This window comes from Pempheris klunzingeri, chromosome 10 (assembly GCF_042242105.1).
Source record: "Pempheris klunzingeri isolate RE-2024b chromosome 10, fPemKlu1.hap1, whole genome shotgun sequence".
NCBI classification, from domain to species: domain Eukaryota; kingdom Metazoa; phylum Chordata; class Actinopteri; order Acropomatiformes; family Pempheridae; genus Pempheris; species Pempheris klunzingeri.
The window spans coordinates 18,826,885-18,852,983 of record NC_092021.1 but is presented as its reverse complement, the minus strand read 5'-3'; the positions used below and the strand labels follow the sequence as shown (position 1 = coordinate 18,852,983).

Sequence of the window (26,099 nt, the reverse complement as noted above, 5' to 3'; positions counted from 1 at the left end):
GAGCAGAACAAACAGTAGATGCAGTCATTTGCATAAAATGATGAGAGTCGCACCATGCAGAACAGGAAAACTCATATTAATATAATAAGAGCTACTGCTTGGCCATCACTAAAGGTTACAGATATATTTGTGAAAGCCGTAGACCGCATTAATTCCAATAATGTAATTTTCACTGTTTGGCTACAAATTGGAATCAGTACAATTATCTTTTTTGCCATCACAGTCGAATGCTAAATAGGTCATTAATCATAATTAATTAAACAAGTTGGAAACCCATTAATGGAGTTGGACAACGCCATTGCTCTCATTAAAGTCTGAAAGATGTTGTTGCTGCTTAAATCAAACATTAACATTAAAATGCACTATTCAATGAAACTGCTTTTTCCAAAATATCATCCATCATGATATTTTCTTGGGCACAGTCAACTCACAATTTAAAAAGAACAGCAACAACCCCAGAAGGCATAAAAAACAACTCTCCCGCAGCTGATAAATATACTCATACCATAGACAGGAAGTACACAGAAGTCAATCGCAGTCAATAAGATCCCAGGATATCACATTCCTCAAATCAGATAGCCACTCTCGTGTCAACACACTACAGAGGCTCCTCCCTTCTGGCCTGGGAGGATAGGATTCACAGCATCCAGCAATTATCTGTAATGTGGGAGAAAAATCAATGTGCCCATGGAAAGCTGCTAAGGTCACCAAGCCGACGTTGTCGCTTAAATCAGAAGCACTGCGTTGCTGCAGGCTGGGCTCCAAGCTTATCAGCCAGCATCTGTGAGAGCACGGATCATGTGTAATGCCACGGATTATGATAATTATTAGCCTGACGATATGGAAGATAATTGGTTTTTGCATGTGATCATGGTAGAATGGAAAATCATCACAGATTTCAGTCAACAATTAATACAGATTAAAACTATCATTTTAAATGGGAATCATTTTGCAAAGCTTAAGTGATTTTATTACTTTTTATTCCTCATTCCTAAACAAACTAAACGTTTTTCAATTGCATTTTCTTAAGATGGAATGACACATAACTTGAGGTTGAACTTTGAGGCAGAATTCACAGTCCACAATCTTTGCCAATGCAGTCACTGATTAGATCAGTGTTTTTACCACAGATATTATAAATGGTTCGTCATTGACCGTCTTTGTTCTCAATCATTTTGAAATGTGAAATACAAAGAAGTGAAACAGCCTCAGACTCACCTCTGCTGCACCTGGTTTTTGTCCAAACTGCTTCTGACACAAATTTCACTTTTGCCTGTATTGTCAATTTCCATGTCTTCTCTCTCAGGTAGATACTCACAACTGGAGCTAATAGAGGGCAAGCTTCAAGTGTGCCCTCTTTGCGGGTGAGAAGATCCCGGCAGCACTGTGAGGGGAGGGGAGGCCTCCTTGAAACGTTGATAGTCTGGTGTAAATTCTATTAGCAGCAAGGGGATACTCAGAAGAATGAAAAATCAATACCTTGTGGCCAGTAATGTTTGAAGAATCTGGCTGAGTGGAAATGTGAGCTGGAATGGCGTTGCTCCGACACAGAGACTGCTTCTGTAAGTGGTTAATCAAGTGCTTGTCTGACATCTAGATTGCATTTTCCTCTCACCATTACTCCCATTTTCCCCTTCACTGTGGAGAAGATGTGCTATCAAATGTAAGAGATGGTAATCGGAGTAATAATAGCAGTCACCAATCTGATACAGCAGCATGTTATGAAGGGGAGTGAAAATTGTGTTCAGCCTTTACATCTTCAAACGGCTTAGAATCTTCTTTGCAAAAGCACTGTTCTTCACTTCTGCAACGGACGCATCCACACTGGCAAACACATGAGCCATACACATGTTTGACTCTCAAACTGTACAAGCTGCTGGAAATGATGGGGTGCCTGTGATGACTCACTGAGTTAGAATTTAGCATCTCTGCGGTGTTAAAGTGAACCCTACCATTTTGTTGAAACCTAAAATAATGAAAAGGAGACACACAGCAGAATGATGCAATCTCCAACCTACATAACAGGCATTTGTTAACATCCTCCTTTACTGCTACAATTTGAGACAACACCAAGCCACTTATTTTTTTTTTTAGCTTATAAGGGTTGTTGCTTAATATCTGCACACTAATGGAAGAAAAATAGGTCTCATAAAAAAAAAAAAAGGTGAAAGTAGCATTTCCGAAGGTGCTGTTTCACTCTATTTTGGTGGCCCACTAAGACAGATTCTCTTTTTAATGGGTATAATTAAAGGTTTACAACACTATGATGCCATGAGCTGTTTGTGCTTCACAGAGCACCAGCACAGACAAGTGACAGAAAGGAGGCACTGCATTTGTTCAGGGCTACATTAAGTTGGGCTGTTCCCCATACTTGCAGGTTATTGTACAGAGCAGCAGTTCTCAAAGTGCAATCTGGTGATCCCCAGGGGTCCGTGATGGGGCTCCAGGGGCACTCCAGCAATATAGTTTCACTATAATTGCATCCATAAGTAACACAATGACAGAACGTATGACTATTTTGGTCAATGGTTTCATACATGTTCTGAAATAGCCAAATCAGATGGGGGACCCTGGGACAAAATCTTATCACAGGGGGTTCATGGTGGAATATGTGCCAGCTTAGAGGTATTTTCAGCTGAACTTGCTCACAGCATGTTGTATGGTAGTTCCACTAGAGTCTCAAGTCTACTTAAAAACGGTTGCAGGCCGATTTGAAACCAAGATCGTTTTGATGACATGTCAGCATATTTCAAGTTTAATTTTGAACTGAAAAGGTAATACGGTGCCTGTAATGAAAACCACCTTTGTGAAACATGTACTGCTCAGTGTTGATTTGACTCAAATTTTGAGGGGTACATTTGCAGCATTGTTGAATTAGAGTATTTTATATTGTACAGGTGCTTTGGATCTGTTATTTTGGTCACAAAATGCAGTATAGCAACACTGCATACCAGAGTCTCAAGCATGTATTGAATCAGTGCATCTGTCTCAATAAGTAAATTGAACACAAGCTAAGATAATACAGCCCCACACTTGCTGCTATTGTACTGGATTGCATTGGATTGTACAGGTTTTCATTGTTCCTAAATCCTGTATCTGTAATAGAGTAACAACTACCCCAGGCCTTCAGATCCCCAGGGGCCAAAAAAGCCTTAGGCTCACTGTGTGGCAATTGTTGTGATGATAAATTGTAATTTTGTTTGGGAATATGGGACTATCACATGCACCACAATATCCACTCGACGAGAAGTGCCTTAAGGTGGGTCCTGCTATGTTACCTGATATTAAGGCCCTGTCGTGAACAGGGGCCCTATGTCAAAATCTTGAATTTTATGATACATGTACTTCCATGGTGCATGTTACTAATGTAATTTGTGTTGAATCAAATTACCACGCAGCAAACCTGAGGCTTTAATGCTCTTGCATAGAAATACTGTACAAAATGCACAGAGAAGGGGTTGAACAATGGGTTAACAAGAGCCCGGCAACTCATTTTTGCTGTAGGGTGCCCAAGAAGCTCAATCTAGTTATGGAAACAACCCGGGGAAATTCTCTGTATCAGTCATTAGGGCAACACATCCTGCCTGAACTCTGGTGCTGGTTAAGAAACATTGCAGATGTTCTACCACCATCTAGTGGCCTGTTCCCTGGTGGTCCTTTTCTCAAGAAAGGAGGAGGGCACTTACTCTCAGTTCATGTCATGCTGGCTGATACATTTGCTGACAGACTGTCAGCTACACACAAACTCAGAGTCAGTGCTGGCCATTTGATATCCTTGACAAATAACCAATGAGTCCTAAAGTACAACTTCCCATACCTATAAATTTATTATACATTTAGAAATGTAAAACATGTAACATTAACATTTTGTCTCCTAAAGTTTTTTCACCTAATGGCTCTGCTTAGGTCTTAGCCTCAGATCTATACTTATCTAAATGCTCCTGCACAGCCTGCTTTGCTTTCATCTAGTACCCCCCTTGATATCTAATGACACCAGAGAATAGACCTGATAAATTACAAGGAAAATGTATCACCCACACTTATCTCCAGAAACCGTATGGTTCCGGTGAGACAGCAAACTTAACAGCATCCCTGCGAGCAGGCTGCACATCATACTGCTCATTATATTGTATAATTCTGCACTGTACAGTAGAGAGCCTTTTTTGGAAAGCTGTTCAGTTGATTGAGAGAGCAATCAATATTTATGTTGATGAATTAAAGCTCAGCATCTTAACTTTTGAACTTTCTGCAAGAATTATCTAAGTAAGTATGTAAGTAAGTATCCAAGAAAATCAAACGCGGTTTTCCAAGGTTCTCCAAAAGTCCACATAACATGAACTCTGTGGGGCGAATGTTTATTCTCACATCCTTGATGAGGTTGGCAAATGTAAGCTCCCAAGGTTGCACTTATCCCACTGAGAAATGACATAACGGGAAGTCTGATGAGAATCAGAGTGCTGCTCCAAACCTTGCCATCACCAAATAAGTGGATCAAACGCAAAGCCGCCCTGTTATCACCACTTCCCCTGTCTGTTTGGTGGACTCTGGTATCTGATGAATCCTTATCGTGGCCATACAGTGCTGGTTCACATGTCATGTTATCACACAGGTCCCTTCCCCAGGGCTCCCACAGGAAGAGTGTGTTCCCAGGGCACTACATGCCAAGTATCTCAACTGCCTTATGGTGAGGAAAAAAAATGCTGTGTGGTCAAGAAACGGGTTCTGTGAGCCTAAACTGTGAGCTTAGGCGAGGTCTGTCCAATGTGTCTGTCACCGTGGACGTCTCACAAGACTCAAATTAGAAGAATTAATAGGTTAATTTGAATCGTTTTTGTTCTGAAAGTGATCCACCACAAATTCAGATGCTACCCAGTTATGCTAAAACTACTAATGTCATATAACCAGATTACACAACACAGCAGTATTATACTGTACATAGAGTACGCCATAGGTGTCTGAGAAACAATATGCTTCTTTCTCACAATGGTAACTCTTAAAGCTTGTGCATTAAATCATGTATTTACAGTGACTGGGATGAAAAAAAGTATTAGTTATACACTATATTTAGATTTAAGGTCTAGCATATATTGGGTCTTTTGAGTATAATATTATTGGTTGTTAAGTGGCTAGATCTCAATAAACAACTAAATGCTTCTGGCAAAAACATACTCAAATATTTCATTCCTTTCCAGTGGATTATTTTTGTTTTTCGCAAACTGCATGAGTCACATTTAAAAAGCTTAATTACCTTTTTGTGCGTACACTGGCTGATGTGCATAGCAAGTCACCTTTTTCATTTAACTGCAGGGGTATCACGTTTCTTCAGGCGCACACTGTGTCACACCCACGCATAAAATAAATGACTTTTGCCCTATTTCCTCGGCGTGTGCCTCGCTGTTTGTTTTGAAATTTAGGGGGGTATTAACACACATTTCGTCTTTTTTTTCGTCGTCATTTTTATTCGTTGTCAAAACGATGAAAGGAGGAAGCACTGAGTCAGAGTGTGGGGGAGGTGGAGGGGGAGACCAGGGACTCCAGGCGCGCATTAGTGTGGTGACGCGCTGGGGACCTGCTGCTGCTGCTGCTGCTGCTGCTGTGGAAAGGTGTTGCTCTTTCGTTCCGTTTGGACCTGTGGCACGAGATATGAGCCTCTTATACGCCTCTACAATCACAGATTGCCCAGCCTAAGTAGATATGTCCGCTCAAGGGTTGTTAAGCAGTGTTTTCTCGTGCTCGCTAAGCCCCAAAACTATTTCCAAGCGCAGACTGAGGCAGACCAGGAGCTTGGACTCGACGTTGACGCGACATTGTGGCACCGACACCGAGGAGACGTCGTTAAAGGTCAGTGACCCGGTAGCTTCACGGTGAAAGTGACTGTAGCTGTTCTCAGGTTGGATCATCTGAAATGTCAGACAGCATCCAGAAGCTCACTTTTACCAAACATGTCTGGATTTGTCGGTCTGCCCTCTAACATATATACGGAACATTTGGATCTGATCGCAGGCAGTGGTGGTGGGATATAGAAGTTTTTGGCTTTGAATGATTTCGATGTTGATGATTGTAAGGATGGAAATACGATTTTTCATAAACTGATTTGGCGCAGGAATCCAAAAACTTGGCTGCCAATTCACAGTTCTTTGACTTTCTTTGAGTTTTATTTGCTCATCGCATGCGCGAAGAACTACTCTTAGAATTAAAAGCACAACTCTGGTATTTCTAATTTAGTCACCTACAATTAGTTATTATCAATTAGTGGACGCGTTTTCATTTTGCGCAATCGCAGTTTATTCGTTGCAGGTTTCTGCAAACCCAAATAAGTTTAAAAAAAAAAAAAAAAAATGACCCAGGTTTAAAAATACCGGAGTTGTCCTTTAAATCTGAAGCGGCGAACAAATACTGAAAAATCCAAATTCCGGAAGTGGTTGGAATTCCCTTAAGGATGATGCAGCAGAGTCCAGGATTTTCTTTTGATCTTATAGCAACACATTTTGAAACTTTCTCTCTGCACATTTGTTACATTTGTATTTTCTTATGGTGACGAAATCATAAGGAAATCGTTTATTTCCCCACCATTGCAACATCTTCTGTTATCATAGGCTGTGACTAACAGGATAACGTAGCTTTACGTAAACTGACTATAGTTTTGTAGCTGCGTCACTGGACACAAAAAAAAAATGATTCAACTCATTCCTTTGGATGAAATGATGATGTCACAGCAGGAGAAGTGGCCTGTGCTAACTTGCAGATGCTTGCTGGAAAAGGTGTGACCGGAAAACTCTGTCACATCTGGCAAGTGTTTAGTGAGACTCAACCAAAAAAATAAAAAAAATAAAAAATATATATATATATTTTCCACATCAAAATACAAACTTTAATGGGGAGCTGTGGAAGATGCCCTGATGTGTGTCTATTTAATAATTTCCTTATAGTAATACAATGATACAAACATGGCAAACAGCAATGTGACCCAAGTATTCCAAACGATCAAATTAGTAAATCGGGAGTCTATATATAACCTTTAAAACTGGACCATTACTCTAAAATAACTATTAATGAGCCTTAATACCCAAATATTCATGGTCATTCCACCTTGACAAAAACTGTTTTCTCTTTAGTTTTGCTAAAGCGAAGGGTTTTCTTTTTGCATTTGTTGTTTAGAGATGCCAAGAAGCTTTGGTGTTTAAAATGAGGAAAGCAGTCCTGTAAGTTTATTGCTGTATTTATTCATTAGGAGCCTCAGAGATGAACGTGTGGCCATGCAAATGCACAGCAGAACGCATTGACTTTCTATATTACCAAAGGAAACAAATCACCTGAGCTATTACTGCATATTATGGCCCTGACGCGTTAAAAAAAAAGAAAAGAAAAGATTAGTGTCCACAGTGTTGGTCTTCATGAGGAGGTGCCTTACTGTGTCCCGTAATGAGAAGAAAGGAGAGGGAAACTATGTAACCACATATTTAAAATCCATTACAATGGCCATTTGCATCTCTTCATTTGATAAAGAGAAATCTATTTTAGATTTATTGTATTTAGCAGCACTGCATGTTCATAATTTTAGCCACGCCATGCTGCTGTGCTAAAGTTTGTCCTCATGGTAACACTATTTGTTTAACATAATGGAAATGTATTACAGATGTGACATTATAATAGCCTCGTAATGAATACCTGGTATCTGCTCTCTCTTATAGTCATTAACATGAACCCAGGTCCTACAGCCGGAGCTCTTAGAAATGTAATCACAGTAAATCTGAATGACACTGATTAATATTGTAGACAGCTCTGTGTCAGAGAGGGTATTTAATATGATTTATAACTTTGGGGAGTGCTCGCTCGCTGCCAATGCTACTATGCTCAGAGAGCTGCACTGCAGCCTAGTTTTTCCAAGCACTGTAAAGTTGGAAAATGTTTCCTCCACTGCAGATAACAACTTCAGACACATCGTGAAAATGTTGTAACTGCTGATTTTTACCCCTGCAAATACGAGACCTTCTGAGGTATCTTTAGACAGTAGACCTCTGCTACTGTATTTCTAGAGCTCCAACATGCCACTGAGAGGAAGTCCAGCCCGTTGAGCCGAGGTTCCCTCCTGGAGCCTCACATGACCACGCTGTCGGCTTAACCTGACAGAAAGTAAGTGCCTTACTGTAATCAAACCGCGCTCCAAGTCTCTAATGAAAGTCACATTTTCTGGGTGTGCAAATATCCAACCGGCGGTTCATTCGGGGACAATAGTATCCAGGATACCGTCGCAACAACATTAGTAAAGTCAGCCTGACAGTGTTTTCTCCCTTCGCGCAAAACAGTGCTGCACCTCCGTCCAATAACCCTGCAGCTCTACAAGACTTTCCTTTTATGAGATGCACTATATGTCTTGTAACTCAGGCTGTCCGGGCCTCTTGTGAAAATAAAAAGTTACTGCATTTAGTGTCTTGAACGCCATCCAGCGTACACTTATTGTGCTTAGCAGAGAGTAAATCACCTAGGCAACCATAGATTTTGTACAAGACTATGCCTGGTGCCACAGCTTGGCCTATATTGCAACGTGTTTGGTTGGAGGACACTGTACTTAGGTGTGTTGTCTACTAATGTAAGATAATGCTCTGTCAAATGTCTGTTACACATGTGATTTAAATGACCATCAAGAGGTACTTATTGGCTTATTGTAGCATGATCCTTGCATAAAAACATATATTTTCTCTTTTATAAAAATGAGCGTAAGAGTAGTGTTTTCGATCTATGCTATGAATGGCCTTGTATTTTCCATAGGATGAATATCACTGTGCTCTATTAGAGGTGGACTCACATGGGGTCTCGGTAGTCTGGGCTGAGATGGAAAGCAGAGACATCTGGTTTACATGAAGAAAAAGCCTCAACTTTTATTTCTCACAGTAGAGCAGCATGACCTGATCCTTGGCTCCAGTCCCTTAGGCACATAATTCTTCCCACAGGAGATTGTCCGTTTGCATGGCATGGAACTAAACCTGCTGGCTTGAAACTGCAGCGTCGTAGCATCCAGTTTGTTCCTGATGAGAGAAAAAATAAACAGTGGGTTTGATGAAAACATGGGAGGTGGATTATTGTTTCACATCAATTTACTTTATAGCACTTTTGCATGGTTACATAACTGACATACAGTTGATAGAAGAAAGGCAGATGAACAGAACAAAGGGTTTAGTTAGGCTGTTATTCAGGCGCAGTGCCACTCAACAGTTCTCAACAGAGCGACCTGTCATCAAATAACATCAGCATGTTTACTGGAGAACATTATTTTAGTCCCAAAATAACAATGGGCGCACTGAATTGTGGGAGATGAGGCAGAAAGTTGAGCAGTGAAAGTTTTTACGAGATTAGATCATTATGGGTTTTTTTGGCTTGGAAAGTACCGTTACAGAAACAGATGTATGAGCTTCAAAAGGCCGCATCAACAATACGTAGCCTACATTAATTAATTAGTTGTTTCCCTAGAAACCTGCAGTACCTTTGACCCACGTTAATGTCCTGTGTTCATTTCCCTGCCATATCGCACTATAGAACTGATTATGAAATGTTTTGGATGACTCTGAATGTCATGCCTGTAAGCATGACTGCCGGACTGCAAGTCAATTACTGTTTCGTATGACTCAGTGGATCCCTTCTCTGATCCACGTAAATGCCAGCATTGGTTACAGTCATGTTTAGGATTCATTTGAACTCATTTTGCATTTCATATCAGGCTGTTACTGACTTCTACATATGAAGACTTTGTGAGATATTGCCTTTAGGTTAAATCCTTTACAACAACAACAAAAAAAAAATCAACTGTTATTCAAAGTATTTCTCTTTCTCTACATTCTGTTTAAATAGTGTCCAAACGAAATCTTGTTTGCGGAAAAAAAGTGATAAAGGAATCCAGGCAGTGTGTGTTATAATCTACATTCATTTGATATAATGCACAACCCCTTAGAAACACAGCCAGATCGCACATGCAGTTTTAAGATACTGTACAGTACGCCTCCATTCACTCAGGTTTCTCTTAAGAAGCCAGTAAACAGCAGGAACTTATAAAGCCTTTAGAGGGAGCCATTCATCATTCTGTAGCAGTAATGTACTGACCAACTGGGGACATTAATCACTGGGACAAAGATTAAGGGCTGACAGTAGCAAGTATCCAAAGTGTGTCAAGCAAAATTCTTAAATTGTCAGTTTTATAAAAACGTGCATGACTGCCCTGTCACTTAACATTGTACATCCAGCATGTAACTTCAACATTAGACTTTGCTGTGTGATAGAGCAGCAGTGGCTTTTGGCTGCACATCTTTTCTCATTCCCTTTACGTCAGGCTGGAGGAGGCTGAATTGATTGTCCTGTGGCAGGCGGCAGGCAACGATTGTCTTGTATTTTTCACACGTACCACGACAGCCTTTCTCTGGGCATCAGAATCACCCCTAACCTGTGCAAGAGTTTGATCTATTCCCAATGTTTATTCCTCATCGGTAATGAAATGCAGTTTTAAATTTCCATTTTCTCATTTGAAACGCTCATAAGCAAAGCTGCAAGCTTAATTCTGAAATAGTTATATTTACTATATTAAGTCTGAAACTGAAAAAAAGCAAAAAAAAACATGGTCACAACACACATCTGAATGCATCGCGCCTCCTTGAATATATTCATGGAGTAATTAGATGATGCAGAGAAAGAAAAGTTTGAGAGTGCTGTGCTGTTGGAGTATTCAGACGGGAATGTCATTTGCATTCCTCTGAGCACCGCTGAGGAGAGACGGCCTGAAGGAGAAAGGGCTTGGAGGAAAACTTCTCTCTGTTCCAAAGCCAGTTGAATCTCTCAAAAAGAAATTAACATTGTTAAATGCAAGAGGGAATATTTTTCAAATTAAATCCAGCTTCTTTTCAGAAAAGATGAAGTTCGGTTCGGAAACGTTGTCAAATGTAGCACTGTTCCCTCTTTTACTATCCAACTCTCAATAATAATGAAGCTGGAACGGTTGGAAAACAACAGGGGTGCTGAAAGTAGAGCTGCAATCAAAGGAAGATACTGATACAAATGTTTTCAACAGAAGTGATTTGACAAATTTTACTCTTTGTCAGTGTGTGTTCAAGCTTGGCACTTTCAATATACTAAGGTTAGGTTATTGGTGAAATTCTATATGTTTTTGAGACCTCAGTGTTTATGGTTTTCTTGTTTTCACAGCAACATGCAGTCTAAAGAGGTCTTAGGGTGAATGATGAACTCTCTAACATCCTTTTCAGAATGGTTTGATTCTGTCAGTTTAACATGCTCCTCACTATTAACCATCACCCTTCACAATATCATAATCATTCCAGCACTCCGGGAGGCAGAAGCCACTCAAAACGACCCGAGAATAGAATATAAGTGTTATATCCGACCAGAATTGTAAAGTTGTTTTCCATCTCACCTCACAAAAACTTTAAAAGACATCAACAGAATAGTCATACGATTTTGTTAAAGTAATTCACTACGTCTGAAGATAGAAGATCTTTTGTAGATCCTTTTATTAGGTTCTAAAGCATCAACCAGGGGGAGGAACCTCAGCCTCCTCGTTGAGGGGTGGCTACCATTAACGCTCTGGCTTACCTTTGTAAGCTACTGTACGTCTCAATAAGTATGCTGACAGTGTTGTTTGAACATTTCATAATACTAAGACATTCATTTTGAATTATCTATAATGTTACCAGCATAAAGGTGCACCGTGTTTTTCTTTTAATTCACCTGATGGGTCAGTCAGCTTTTGAAATATCAGAACATTCCTTAGCAGAGTCATTGTGGTAAAGAGATGAACATTAAACTGTGTTTTTCTTTTAAAATAAAACTAAAAATAAATTTACATTTAATTTCATTTAAAGCTTGGAGCATGTCAGAGCAGGCAGACACAAACTGTACCAGGTCTGTACTGGTCTATAAGGTGCAATTCAGAGCAATTATTTCACACTCTAATAAAACAGTTTTCTCACATTTGAGCAGTAGACCACATCTCATCGGTTAGACTTCATTCTCCTTGAAAACACTTGAAGCACTCAATGTGGAGAGGTGCAACCCACTTTTCACATGCTTGTCACACCATCTTCACCTGCAGAAACAGATTTTCCATCACCTCTCGCAGAATCCTGAGGGACACCTATTGCGATCGAATGTCCTCTGCCATGGCCATGTGGTAGTTTTCAAGATCTTTTAAGGAGGTCCAGAGGTACAACTCGCTGAAATAGCAGGAGGTCATACTTGCTTTCTTTTCTCGGAAGAACAACCAGCTATTTATCACCGCCACCACTGTGAAGGGACCAAGAAAAGATTGGCCAACAACACTTCTTTGACCTTATTGTAGCCCTGAATCTTCTCACCTGAAGATCATACTTATAGGCACCTCAGCATCCTTCTCAGCAGCATTGGTTGTCATGGTTTCTGTGAAAGGCACAATATGCAGGTGCACTGTGTCTATATGTGTGGCCAGAACTAAGTTCATCAAGCATTTCATCAAGCAGGCTCAGAGGAAAATTACCCAAACCAAACAATGTGTTTTTCAAGTGCAAATTACACATTAATAGCTTGAGAAATAGATTTTTACATGACTGAACTTAGCGTGTAGTTTATGTGTAACATTAGTTAATGTTACCTAACTTACATGTAAGATAGTCCCTCTCTCTTTCTCCTTCCTTAGTTTCTTTTGTTAACTTGTGACCTGACACCGAACGAGCTGACCCCTCCCGTCCACGCCTCCCAGTCCCTGTAACAGTGCTATTGTAATTCCCCGGGAGTGCGTCTCTCACCCTGATGTAAATCAGTCGCTGAACTTGCCCCACTTCCAAACTGCCCGTTGTATGACTGAGACATGGGTCCAGGGACAATGTGGACTGTGTTTATGCGGGGAGGTTCATCAGGAGTCAAATGGCGTCTGTTTATTCAGCGTTAAGAGAGGTGGTGGCCAGCAGCTTTGAAACGTGACTTCTCGTCTGTCTCGGGAATGGGGGACCCCCTTCTCAAGGGATGCACCGCCTATCTTGTGAGTAGCTGTTGTTTTCTTAGCTTCCTGAATAGTCAACCAAAGTGAAGGAGATAAAAAAACAGGCAGACAGAAATACACTGTTGCCCATAAAGTTGGAATAAAATGTTTTCTACCTCTTCTCATGAAATGATTGTGACAATGTGATTTATTCTTGATAAATAAAGTGTATATCTTCTCAACTTTATTGATCAAACTCTTCCAAACATATCACAGTGAAACTTAAACCACAATTGACCTTTGCAAACTGTGTATTCAGTCTTTAACAAAATTGGGGGTATTGAATATTTATTCCAACTTTATGGGCAACAGTGTATAATCACCTCAACAGTGGACATTACTTTGAAAAGTAAATGTCCACAATGCTACATTGAGCTATTCTGTGTTTTTGAAATTCCCCCTCATGCATCTGTACTTACTCCTGCTCATTGTGTGCAGCATGTGTCATCACTAATTGGTCATCATTACAAACTCATGGTTAGTCCAGTCCCCCAAGGACCTTTTCTTAATAATAGAGATTGGATTGTTGTATCACATTACCTTGAAAGAAAGAAAAAAAGAGAAGATGCATTTCATCACAGTCTGGAGTGTACTCCTCAGAGCACATTTATGTATATACTTATTTTAAGAATAACAGGATGTGAGTAATTGAATGACTTTTTGTGTTGCTGCTGGCAGTTTCCAAGTTTTGAAGGACACCCAGATGTTATTTTGGTTTTGCCAACAGTGTTACATGTATACTTGTCAAAAAATGACAAAACGCCTGCAATCGAAAGTTTTTAAACATCTAATGCAGATTTTACTGAAGATTTTTTAAAAGAGACGAATGTGCACAGACTGTAAGAGCTCTTGTGGAAAACTTTTCCCACAATGCCCCTTTGAATGGCTTCCTGAGCACTGAGGAATATTCATCACCTCACTGGACGTTGTTCAAGTGCGGTTGATTGGTGTAATCTGAGCTTTCAATCTCGCTATATTGTCTGAGCCACCTTGCACGTTTCCTCTCATTGTATTCCAGAGAAGGCTAACAAACTGTGTTGTGTTTCAGCACGGATTTGAATTAAAGTTCAGTAATGCACAGGCAATGAGAGTGCACCATGGTGTGTAACCACTGAAACAGGAGAGGGCTCAGATAAATTATACATCAATTATACAGTTAACCTTAAAGGGATTGTCTGAAGTACTATTATTCATAGTCAGTGTGTTACCTACAGTAGATGGCATTCGGTAGGCCCAAAGTTTGTTGAAGCAGACAGAATGACCGACACAAACACAGAGCAGTGCACTGCTACGGATGGGCAGCAGAAAAATGGATTTTAGCTATCTTAAAAAAACAGGATCACTGTAAATGTACACGTTTAGAACATTTTCACCACTTTACATTGCCGTCAGACAGCTCTTTTGGACAGGGAACTGAAGCCATTCTCTCTCTCTCCTTTTGCTCTCTTCAAAGCTACCAGTGTCCACTGACAAAAATGGTAATTTTACCTTGTAGTACATGTGTGTTGCTAGACTACCGCTGTCTCAATCAACAAACTAACACATTGGTTTGGACCCAAACTAATGATATGAAAACACCAAACTCACACAATAACACAAACAAACTAAGTGACCAAGGCGACAATAGACCAGCAACTCCAATGCCCTGCGAAGTAAATTCACTGTTTTTGTCGGGTGGCTTTGAAGAGAGTGAGGTTACTTTTTTTTTAAAGATGAACCCTCTATTTGGCTAAAATAGGTTTTTCTGCTGCCTGTTTCTTCAAGGCTTAAAACACTGTTAGGCTTGTTTCGGTTTTGTCAGATGGCTCATGATGTTGTAGAGAAGCCCCTGGGACAAATCTGGTATTTTCATTTTAAGATTATTACAAAGTATTGGCTTCATAAGTGACCGTTGCAATCATTAGCTCAGTGTGATAAGAAACAGTAACGTCATACTTCATACTTTGACAATGACTCTATAACAACAACTGATTCTATAACAACTAGGAGGAGCTATTTGGGTCTGACTTTCTTCCATGTGACATGCTTGCAAAAAAAAGCCACTTATAAGTCAAAAAATATAACTATATAATTATTCATTCTTATTATATAGATTTGTTGCTTTAGATATTTTTTATTCAGTTGTACATTGTCTGACAAATGTAAGAAAAAGAAGAAAGTGGACCAGTGAGCTCCTTTGCTGCACCCAAGTGACTGTGCACTCAGATGTCATGTCTGGACATGATACATGCAAACCTGTGGTTATGGGATAGCTAAAGGGGTATTGCATAATAATGCTGTACACAGTACTTGGAATTCCTCACAAAGTAATTAGCTTTTGAGGACATCACTTCACTAACCAAGTGAAACTGTGGGAATGCAGCTGATCCTCACATCAGACAGAGAGAGAGTTTCCGCTCCCTTAGTCACACTAAAGGAATGTCTTATATTCATTCTAGCAGACCATTTTATTGCCATGATGTCTTTTCCGTTTTATTATCATATCTGTCCTATCTGGTTTATTTATTGCTGAGGGCTTTATTCAATTTTATTTCTGTATTATTTTATTTGCCTCACTCCTGCAATGTTTTAATCATGGTTCATTATTATAAATACCAACAAGAAAATTTGATTAAAGCAGAGCTAAAATAGAATAAGAAGCTGTAGAAACACTTTTCACTTATTAAAAGTAGGACTAAGGCTGTAAATAAATATGGAAATTATTATACTTTAAATTTAGACTGCCAGGGCAGAGAGGAGACGAAAAGTAGTACTAATAAAAGGATCATTGTGAAATTAAAATGCAGCTATAATTGTTGTGTATTTAGTGTGGTAAACTGCCCCTCTGTGTGTTTGAAGCTCTGTTTTAAACCCAGAGTGGAAATTGAAAGCCTGGAACAGCAAACTGTCCTATAAAAATATTGATAACTTTATTGCTTAAGCCCCTGACAGGATCCTGTAGGATGATGGCGGCGTAGTTTTTCCACTGATCTGATTGGTCATTGGTTTGTGCTCTCTATGGGTTTTGATCTAATCCTCTGGAGCAGGTTAGCCGTACAGTATAGGTTACCATGGTGATCTACAGTGGTTATGAGTGAGTCAGTTTCATGGTGCAGGGAAACCCAAGGTAAATCCAAAGATAGCAGGCTAACCTACTAATCTGGCTTCACAGCACAGGCCCCTGGCCTCCACTTGAGCGGATATTAGCAGCGATTATTGCTGAACAGTAAACGTCACCTATCAAGCAAAAATGTCTTCCAGTATGTGCCTGTAAATTAGTATCTTGGTCTTGGATTATGTAATCTTGGGCTTTAGAAAAATTTAGACAGATTTAATATACCCAATGATTATTGATTTATGAAGAAAATAATTGGCAGATTAATTTTATTTCTATTAACTGGGCTGAAAGTAGCTTTGCTGTATTTCTGTATTCAGCAAAATCTGCTGCAGTTAAATTATTACCTTTATGTAATATTTACATAATACAAATAGTTACATTATTACCTTTATGTAATAATGTAAGTGGCTGCCTTCTTTCTACAAACAGCAATTCAGTATTTCATTTTCTTGCTTTTCTTGCTTTCTCGCTTGTGTCTACCTCTAAATCATGTTTTTGTGCAGTTAATGCATTGTTCACTTGCCCACAGTACTGATTATAGACATTAGTTACTGATCTATTGCTGGGTCAAACTGAGTACAGGGTACTGACTGCTGTGTTTCTACAGTAAACAAATGGCCACAGAAAATACGCTCATCATTATCACATTTTCTCTTATTCATGCTGTTCTTTGTCATACTGTATGTGTATTAGCAAATACTATGCTACTGTAGCACAGTCCTAATTCTCATATAATGGGAGTGAGCCACTTTAGTGTAAGCCTTATCCCGATAATGAGTTACTAAGCCTCTTTGGAACATGGCTCATATGATTGGCTCATCTGTGCTGGATCAAAGCACTTTAATCTCTGGCACAGAGATGCTCAAAGGTTGAGGATTTCAATTCAGATTACTAGCCCTGTCATTAGTACAGTACTAAAACTTTAGAATGGCTCATCTGCATTTATATTATCAATGAAGTATTGATTATGAAATGTTTTTGACTTGTATTGATGCTGGATTATTCTGGATTATTATTAATCTGTGGTGTAAGTACCAAAATCATGTGAAAATTCATGCACTTTATTGAGTGGAGCAGGGATGGGATTAAGATGAGTTATTTCATATTTAAGAGCTTATGGTAAAGTGTGTTTGCATTATTTGTAAGCACATTTGTGCCGTCGTAAGACAACTGGTCCAACTCAGCTTTTGGTTTTGTAAAACTGGGACACAGAAGTCCTGTCAGACAGTTTGTATAATATCAACTGGCAATTCTCGTGTCTACATTTATAATTATAGTGGGATTACTTAAGGAGAGCAGTGCAAGATAATACCATTGACACATTTCTGAAAACAAACTGCGGTCACAGTGTCAGCTGTCAGTTTTTGTCATAGGAAACGGCAGATGATGACAAGCAGCTGGCAAGTGAAGCAAAGGTGCATGTCAGTTCATGCATGCCGCAGGTCAGTGAAGGGTGTGATTGGTGTAGGACTTTGGAGGTGACAGAAATGATGGATGTGTGGTGTGGGTATCTTTATGTGTGTGTGTGTGTGTGTGTGTCCTCAGGGTGACTTCACCTGGAACAGCGTGTCAGGACGTAGCGTTGGCCTGAAGCCCGTCCCCCTGCAAAGCCTCTCAGAGTTGGAGAGGGTTCGTCTGCAGGACGTGGCCTTCAGGCGACTGCTTCGGGATCGTGACCTGGGCTGCCACATCACCATCCCTAAATGTATTAAAACACACACACACACTTGCACACACACACTACTTTTCCTGCTTCTTATTCATCAAGTTGCTGTTCGTTTGCAGGCCAGCAAAATGGCAGGAAGTGTCTCTCTTTCGGTTTTGTCTTTTGTTTTACATGCAAATAATGTCCTTAATTGATTTCATGGTATGAGATTGTCTACCTTTAAGATAAAAGGGCTGTTTTATAACTGATCCAACCTCGTTTTTCTTTTTTTAAACTGGGTTATTTTACCAGATAGTTTCTTATTCTGGTTTTCCAGTCTTTTGCAGCCTTCTATCTGTGTGTGTGTCTGCTCCCATTCTATACTTTAGGAATGCCATTTGTGGTAGAGGTGAATAAAGGTAATTTAATGTTTGAAACATGTCTTGAAGCAAGCTGCACACCTTTATAGAGAGGTTCTGAATTAAGATTCAAATCTCGTCTTGGCACTTTGAATCTTGAAGAATATCAAGTGGAGAAAGCAATAACGTGCATATTAACTAGGGTTTTAAAAAAAAAATCTAATTCACTTCTCTGCCTCTTTTCAGATGGCCACAAGCACAAGAAGTTACTTAGGCGGAAGTTGGATTCATTATCTAAAGAGAAGAGTAAAGACAAAGGTAATGTGGGATGTACTGGATACACTCCATGTGTCGGGGAATGTTCTTCTTTAGAGAAGTATTTCTGACACACTGTGATATTGTTGTTGATCTTTCCAAACCAACCAGTGAAGATAAACAGAGTTCAGTGGGAGAGCCACTGAGTCCTGTCAGACTTTTATTCCCATCAAGTCTCGAGCCCAGTCAGCCTCTGACACTCTGACACACTCTGTGATCCTTTTGGCTGAAGTTGTATAGATTCACTGAAGCAGACATTCTCAGCTGTTTATACCCGGAGAGCACTGAATGATCAGAATCTGCAGTACAGTTAAGAAGTCTCAGAGGGAGCTGTGATCTTTATCTGCTGTACGGCCCCGCCTGCCTGCAACAAGCTGGCAGGAAAATGATGTTCTCTGTCAGACAGGCAGTTCAGGGAAATAACAAAAACAATCTTAAGTGGTGGCTCATTCATTTGCAGCCTATCCTCCAGCATGACCACCCCCCTCTTTCCTCTTTTTCCCCTTTTGTTTACAAAGGCACTTCAGAAAGTATGTCCTCCCTGACTCTGAATATTGAGTGTGCATTGCAGAACACTGTTCTTGGCATTTTTCTTGTCACATTTATTTTTGAGTAGCATGTATTTAAAAGTGCAAGTCAGAATATGAAGAATGAATGCAAACACAGTTTTAGAAACTTCCAAGATCCAGGGGTAATATAAATAATACAGCTGCATGACTGATGCATCTTAAATCTGCTTCAGTGTCTCCCAGTTGACTCGGAGCCAACAAGATGAACTTTAAGTGTCCCTGCCTTGCCTTTCCCCCTCTACACAGAGACCATGCCCCAGGCGTTTGGCATACCGCTGTCGCAGGTCATATCCAACGACCGCACACACAAGCAGCGGCACGATCCCACACGACAGGAGCACAGCGACCCCACTGAATTGCTGCTATCCTTCCTCCACTTCAACTCCAGCTTCAAAAGGGTTAACAAGGAGCTCTCCAGCAGCAACTCGTCCCTTAGCTCCACTTCTGAGACCCCTAATGAATCGCCTCTGGCCAGCACAACAGACGCAGCCCCGCGGACACGCAGGAGGGTACGCTTTTTCTGCCCATAAACCTGGCGCTCCGCTGTAGAGTGGCAGGAAATTACGCTAATTACGCTTGCATGCTAGATTTCTCTCAGAATTTGTGACCTTATTTGGATATTCACTCAGTGGGCGGATGGTGATTTAATGATTGCACAACATTGTATCACTCACAACAGTCACTTCATGGTTGTCACCCATCTTCTGGACAGGGTGGAGTATCTGTGGATTGCATCACAGACCTTGATGATAACCAGTCCCGGCTCTTGGAGGCGCTCCAGCTGTCTCTGCCAGCTGGCAACAGGAAGAAGCACCATGACAAAAAGCTCAGCCTGAACCCTATTTACAGACAGGTGCCCAGAGTAGTGGATCTCTGCTGCCAGCACCTGGAAAATTACGGTACACAAAATAACACAGGAGAGGAAGAGTGCAAAAAGTGTATAGTATGTGCTATAGAGATGTCCAGGATAACTCGGTGGAAGTTTATTCAGTAGCAAATGCAGTTTGGTCATGAGGCTGAATATTAGACACACTAATAGAACTAAGAGACCATCTTCATTTCTCAGGCCTACAGACGGTGGGAATTTTCCGTGTTGGGAGTTCCAAGAAGAGAGTAAGACAGGTATGATATCAACACACCTCTGCTACGTAATGAAGTGTGTCAACTAGGAGCAACATTTTTAGCTGTAAGAACTGTAACAATGTTTCATCCAGCTTCGCGAGGAGTTCGACCAGGGATGGGAGGTTTATTTGGACGAGGAGCACAGTGTCCATGATGTGGCTGCGTTGCTGAAAGAGTTCCTCAGAGACATGCCCGACCCACTGCTAACAAGAGAACTCTACACGGCCTTCATCAACACGATATGTGAGTCGCAGACACACGCGCACACAAAATTTTCAGCTGTTCTTTTGCTTTATTTTGAAGTGACATCAGTGTGGTGTTGTTTTTCTTTGTTGTTTTTGCAGTGCTGGATTATTCAGACCAAGAGAGTGCCATCCAGCTCCTGATATTTTTGCTTCCTCCCTGTAACAGTGACACATTGCAGCGCCTCCTCTGCTTGTTGTCCACAGTTTCTGCACATGCTGAAGGCGGCCTAGACAATGAGGGCCAGCAGGTAAACAAACTGCATGTCCTATTTTTATGGCGATGAAAAAACAGGGAACGAATGTGTCTTTGGCAGTATGTAATTATGACTCTAGTTGATTCCACCATCAACTACAAAAATATGTTGAGGAAATGAGCAGCTATCACAATAATATAATAAATGGGATGATGAATTCTAACACCTGTAGTTACATTGGCTTAAATGATACACAGCCAACCACCCAGCTGCACAGTTACCACTCAAACACGTACATAATACAGGACAGGCATCATTTATTTACCCAGTTTATGTACTATAAGCATTAAGAAGTGTAAGAAAATTATGACACATTGGGAAAGTTTATGTCAACATCAGTATTTCTTTCCTTTTGCATGAAGCCAGCCTCGGTTCCTATCTCCATTTGGTGAGCCATTTTGTCAAAAGGTATATGATTAATAATGTGAAAAGATAATGACTCATCATCTCACCCTCAATTTTATTCGCAAGTGTCTATAAGCACCCATCTTATAAACTCTTTGTCTTTGTGAAATGTGACCTTTCCACTTTTCCTTAGTCTTTGCCATTTTGCTGTTTAACATGGGCCCAAACTCCCTTTAATTGTAATGATAATTGTTCTAATCATTATCTTACTAATTTGGCCTCTAGTCATTATAACGGGGATTTATCATTTCCCACGGATATAAAACCAAGATATTCTTGGCTTTGGTCCTAGAGCATACATACTGTTACAGTGAACAGGAGGTCTGATTGGTCTCTGAACAAAAGAAGGGAGAGTTAGCCTTACTGATGGTGGCAGGGCTGTGTTAGGTGTACATTCCCACCATTTCCTGGGTGCCAAGGAGGATCCGTCTACAACAAAAGACCCAAATTCTTAATACGATAATTACTAGAGTTTTCATTCCTGTGTGTAAGCACATGGGCAGATGAAAAGGAAATCAAGGGTAATTGGGCTCCATTGTTAACTCTCATATCAATCATTTCAGTTGAGAAAACATTTCTTGTAATTGCAGGGGTCAAATTTGGGTTATGCCAGATAATGATGTGGCTGTGATGTGAGAAGTTTACCAGCAAGGCTCCTGAACACCACGAAGAGCCGTTAAAGGAGTGCTTACTGTACTGTAGCTGAAGAACTGCCCTCCACCAGTCTTCTGTTTTGTTTCAGATCGCAGGAAACAAGATGACATCACTCAATTTAGCTACCATCTTTGGACCCAACCTCTTACATAAGCAGAAAAACTCAGATAAAGAGTTTGCAGTCCAGAGTTTTGCCCGTGCAGAGGAAAGCGCAGCCATCATCAGCGTGGTCCAAAGGATGATCAATACGTATGATACACTATTTATGGTAAGCTGTCCTTACTTTGAACCAAAAGGCGTTTAAACAGTTAAAGACAGCCCTGAGTTTAATCAGACAATATCAAAGTCTTAGTCAGGTCTTCCTTTGGAAATAAAAGGCTTATGGGGAAATCTTAAGCTTAATAGAGTGGAGCGTCCTAATAAAACGTAAACATTAGCTTTATAGGTTTTGAGAAGGACTAAGCTCTTACAGTCCCTTATAAAACAAGAGAATACCACAGTAAAACACAGAAATCCATGCAATTTTCTCTCCTGAACCTTGTGAAATTAAATTCAGCGAACACTCATTTTAGTGCATGGCAAGTGCGAAGCCTCGCTGGAGAGGTTAATAAGTGTCATTCCAGCCTCTGTTTTGTCCGTGGACAATGATTGAGAATAAGGACAAGATCCTTGTCGACATTATGTTTTCTGCTTTTCACCAGAAATGGTTTATCAAGGAAGCCAGAGGCCCAAAAAGCCAATCAGACATTTGCTCTGCATCATTTGTTCTGCTTTTCTAAATAACTGTTAATTATTTCCGCCTTGTACCACACAAACAACCTGCTGTCTCTGTTGCTTATTGCATCATAGACGCTATGTAATTCACCGAATGTGGTGAACTTAAAAGCTCTTGAAAGCTGCTCTGATTGATATAGAGACGCGTATACTTCATGTCATTGTTTGGTTCACTTCAAATGTGATTAATTGTTAAGGCACGGTGAAATTAAGATAACAAATAATGCAATTTGCTACCCCTTTTTCTCCAGGTCCCTGCTGACCTGCAGAATGAGGTGCTGATGAGTTTGCTAGAAACTGATCCTGATGTTGTGGATTACTTACTGCGGAGAAAGGCCTCTCAGTACTCGTGAGTTTCCACCTTTTGTCTCATTGTGTGTGTGTGTGTGTGTGTGTGTGTGTGTGTTGTCCTTTTTTCCAAGTCTGATAAAAAAATGAAGAAAACCTTTTTTTTTGCAGAGAGCCAGGCCTTCTTAGACCAAAGGAGCCCTTCTCTCTGACTGAGAGACGCTTATCCAATGACTCCATCAAAGCATCAAGTGGAGAGGTGTCACCCTATGACAACAATTCTCCTGTCCTGTCAGATCAGCTGCTGTGTAAATACCCAGAGAACAGCAGTCCACTCTCCGACAGAATCCCCAAAAGTCCAGGGCAGTACAAACACAGAGGTCAATCTAAAGACGGATCTGGCAGCACCTCTCCTACACTCTCTACAGACAAAGGTGAGCTCAATTCATTGCAACATATACTTTAGTGTTATTACTTATAATTCTAAGGAGTAGTCTGATATTTTGGGAGATGTGCTTTTTCGCTTTTCATGCTGACATTTAGATGAGAAGATTTATGCCTCTCTTAAGTCTGTATGGTAAGTGTGTAGCTTGTGCCAGGAGCCATGAGATTATGAGATATGTTATTACTGAATGCCAACAATAATAATGCCAACTCTGATTGTACTATACTTTTTGAAATTCTACTTAATCTTTGTGAAAATGACAAGGTTCCTGATTTTTACTAGTACGCCCGTAGTAGTCATTAACCTCAGAATGTGGTCAGCAAACCTGAGTATCATATTTTAGCTTTTTAAAGCAGATAAAAGAGACCTGAACACGCTGTCTAGCCAAGGGTAAGGGAACGGAAGTTTGCCTGGAAATTGAGCGTGACTTATTTTAAGTTAATATAATGATCAATTAAACCAAAGTAAGTAATCATCTTGATGCTTTTGCTCCTGTTAGAGGCCTCAGATGATCATTTCTGGGACACCTGGCACGAGCTGCTCAGCAAGGATTTTACTGGCCACCACATCACTGGTAATAGAGTTAGTTCTCTGTACATGTTGCTGCAGATGGTCTTGAGATATATAATGAATGCTGGATGTTAATGAATGGTGTCTCACAGGCTCCCTTGGCGACGTGTCGGAATGTGAGTCGTATGGATCATCGGAGGGGCTGAGCAGTCACCAAGGTAACAACAAGCTGCCCGTCAGAGGAGCACACACCTCATTGGGTGTGCTGGAAATCAAGCCACACCTCCCGGTGACTCGCAGCTGCAGTGGTCCTCATGACCAGAGAGGACAGAGACAATCGCAATCATCATTACATCAGATATTGAGTAGCCAATCAGGAGCCCTCAGCTCAGACAACTTGGCAGAAAGGACAGGACACCCTGAATGTCCATTACTTAAGGTCAGGAAGGACATTTTGCCTCCCCTTCACTACTCTGGGCAGCTTAGGGAGACCCATATTTCTCACTCCACGCCTTCGCTTTTCACATATCGATCAGACCCCCAAACCCCACAACAGTCCCAGCAAAGCCCTGCCCTCCAGACTCAAGATACTGCAGATGCCTCTGGGCCCGGACAAGAAAAGGCTCCTGCTGCACCGGACTGGCAGAGAGAGAGGTGGCACATATGGCAGATAATGTCAAAAGAAAATGCAGACGCCCTGCCAGAAACCTTGGTGTGACAGACCTTTCAGCTATGCAGACAACAAAAGGGACACCTGGCTGAAATGCTACTTCCTGTCTGTACTTGCAGTTAATTTCTCATTGATGGACTTATGGAACTTTACAGAAACTGTTTCTTAGTTGTGTTGTTGTTCCTCTGCAGGGCTGTTTAACTGTATATTTTGTTGTGTATGTTAGCATGATATAAAAAGAAGTTTTCTGTATTTTTGTACACAGTCTGTTTTAATGTGTTGTGGTCATGAAATACATAGAGATCATTTTGCAACACAAAAACTTGTATCTAAACTTGAATGTCATCATTAGACTTGAATGATCTTAATGCTTAAATTTAAGCCATGAATGTTTTTTTTAATGCTGAATGTAAAAAAAATATACATTTGTTGTAATATTACTTTAAATTTGTATTACCTTGATATGCACTATTACTACTGTAGTTTCTTTAACGTGGAGTTTTGTTACAGACTCCAAATAGTGTTTGCTTACACTACAAACCATGTTCATATTACCACCCATGTCTTTTTTTCCCCCATAAAACAAAACTGGACAATATGTTTTGAATATGGGTTTTTACACTATATTGATTATAGCTAGATTTTAATGTACCGTTTAATGACTCTTGCTTTTTTGTGTTTGAGATGCAGGAATATTGTTCAAGCTGCATGCCGGCATTTACAGGCATATACAGTATATTTGTGAATTTACAGCGCTTTGTAATTTAATTAGAAACCATTAACCATGCATATTCTAGTTGCCACTTAATAGTTTTTGATTAGTTTATAGGAGAAAAAGTACAAAACAAATTTCAACCTGTCCTGTTTGATACATTTAAATTCAGTGGAAACCAATAACGCAACGTATTTATTGTCTTATTTTCATCCTTGACGTCAGTCTGTGGCTGTTGATTGGACACACTGTTTAGACACGGCTGTGAGAGTTTAGGAATTAGAACTGTCTTCTAAATGTTACAGAAATGTCAAGTGTAGGAAAATGACGGCATTAAATTGACTCAGTTCTTTGATGTGCCATGAGACAATGTAATATAAGCTAAAAATGTAAGAAAAGTAAAAGAAGTGAGCGTATAGTGGCTTTTCAAAGTTACTTGTTGAGGGTCCTTGTATAAATGGTTTTATTTATGCATTTCTACAGGATTTGTGTTTCCATTACTTCTAATTCTTGCCCGTTTACAGCGTCACGCAATGACCTATTTCATAGATTTGTGCCTGTACTATTTATAAGTGTCCACAGCAAATAAATTAAAATGTATCACCACCAATGTTGAAAATGAATGTAGAAGTCAGCAGGGTGCAAACTAAACTCTACTGTAAGGAGCCATGCTTTTCTGGTGCTAGGTCACAATCTAAATTGACCCATTTTAACTGTAGTTCAGAGGACAGTCAAACAATTGCCTGAACTGGCCACATGAGGGAAGCATTAGACCAGGAAATGCTTGCCTGTTTGCTCACCACCTCACCAGCTAATCTTTGTGCGTTACGGCTATACAGTGGATTTTAACGACCCATTACCCGCTGAATAGCCGTTAGTTGAGTTTCATCCCTGGATCCCTTTTTCCACCATGACAGGGAATGGCGGCTATTCAGTGTGTTACGTACGATGGCTGTTTTTATTTTTGCAAAGATCTAATTCACACTCTTTTGTATACCCTTGAAGAGTACAGTTTCTTTTGTC

At 40.3% G+C, this 26,099-nt stretch overlaps 1 protein-coding gene across 1 annotated transcript; it reads left to right on the top strand.

Moving 5' to 3' along the window:
- The first annotated feature begins 5,475 nt into the window (after positions 1–5,475).
- Positions 5,476–24,504, top strand: LOC139208668 (rho GTPase-activating protein 6-like). The gene is made up of 14 exons (XM_070838394.1): positions 5,476–5,603; positions 5,742–5,841; positions 17,655–17,814; positions 18,360–18,431; positions 19,244–19,506; positions 19,710–19,896; positions 20,064–20,119; positions 20,212–20,362; positions 20,464–20,612; positions 21,766–21,945; positions 22,703–22,800; positions 22,911–23,173; positions 23,684–23,758; positions 23,847–24,504. The coding sequence occupies exons 1-14, from the start codon at positions 5,476–5,478 to the stop codon at positions 24,410–24,412; spliced, it is 2,448 nt and encodes an 815-aa protein (XP_070694495.1). The 3' UTR covers positions 24,413–24,504.
- The last annotated feature ends 1,595 nt before the right edge of the window (positions 24,505–26,099 follow it).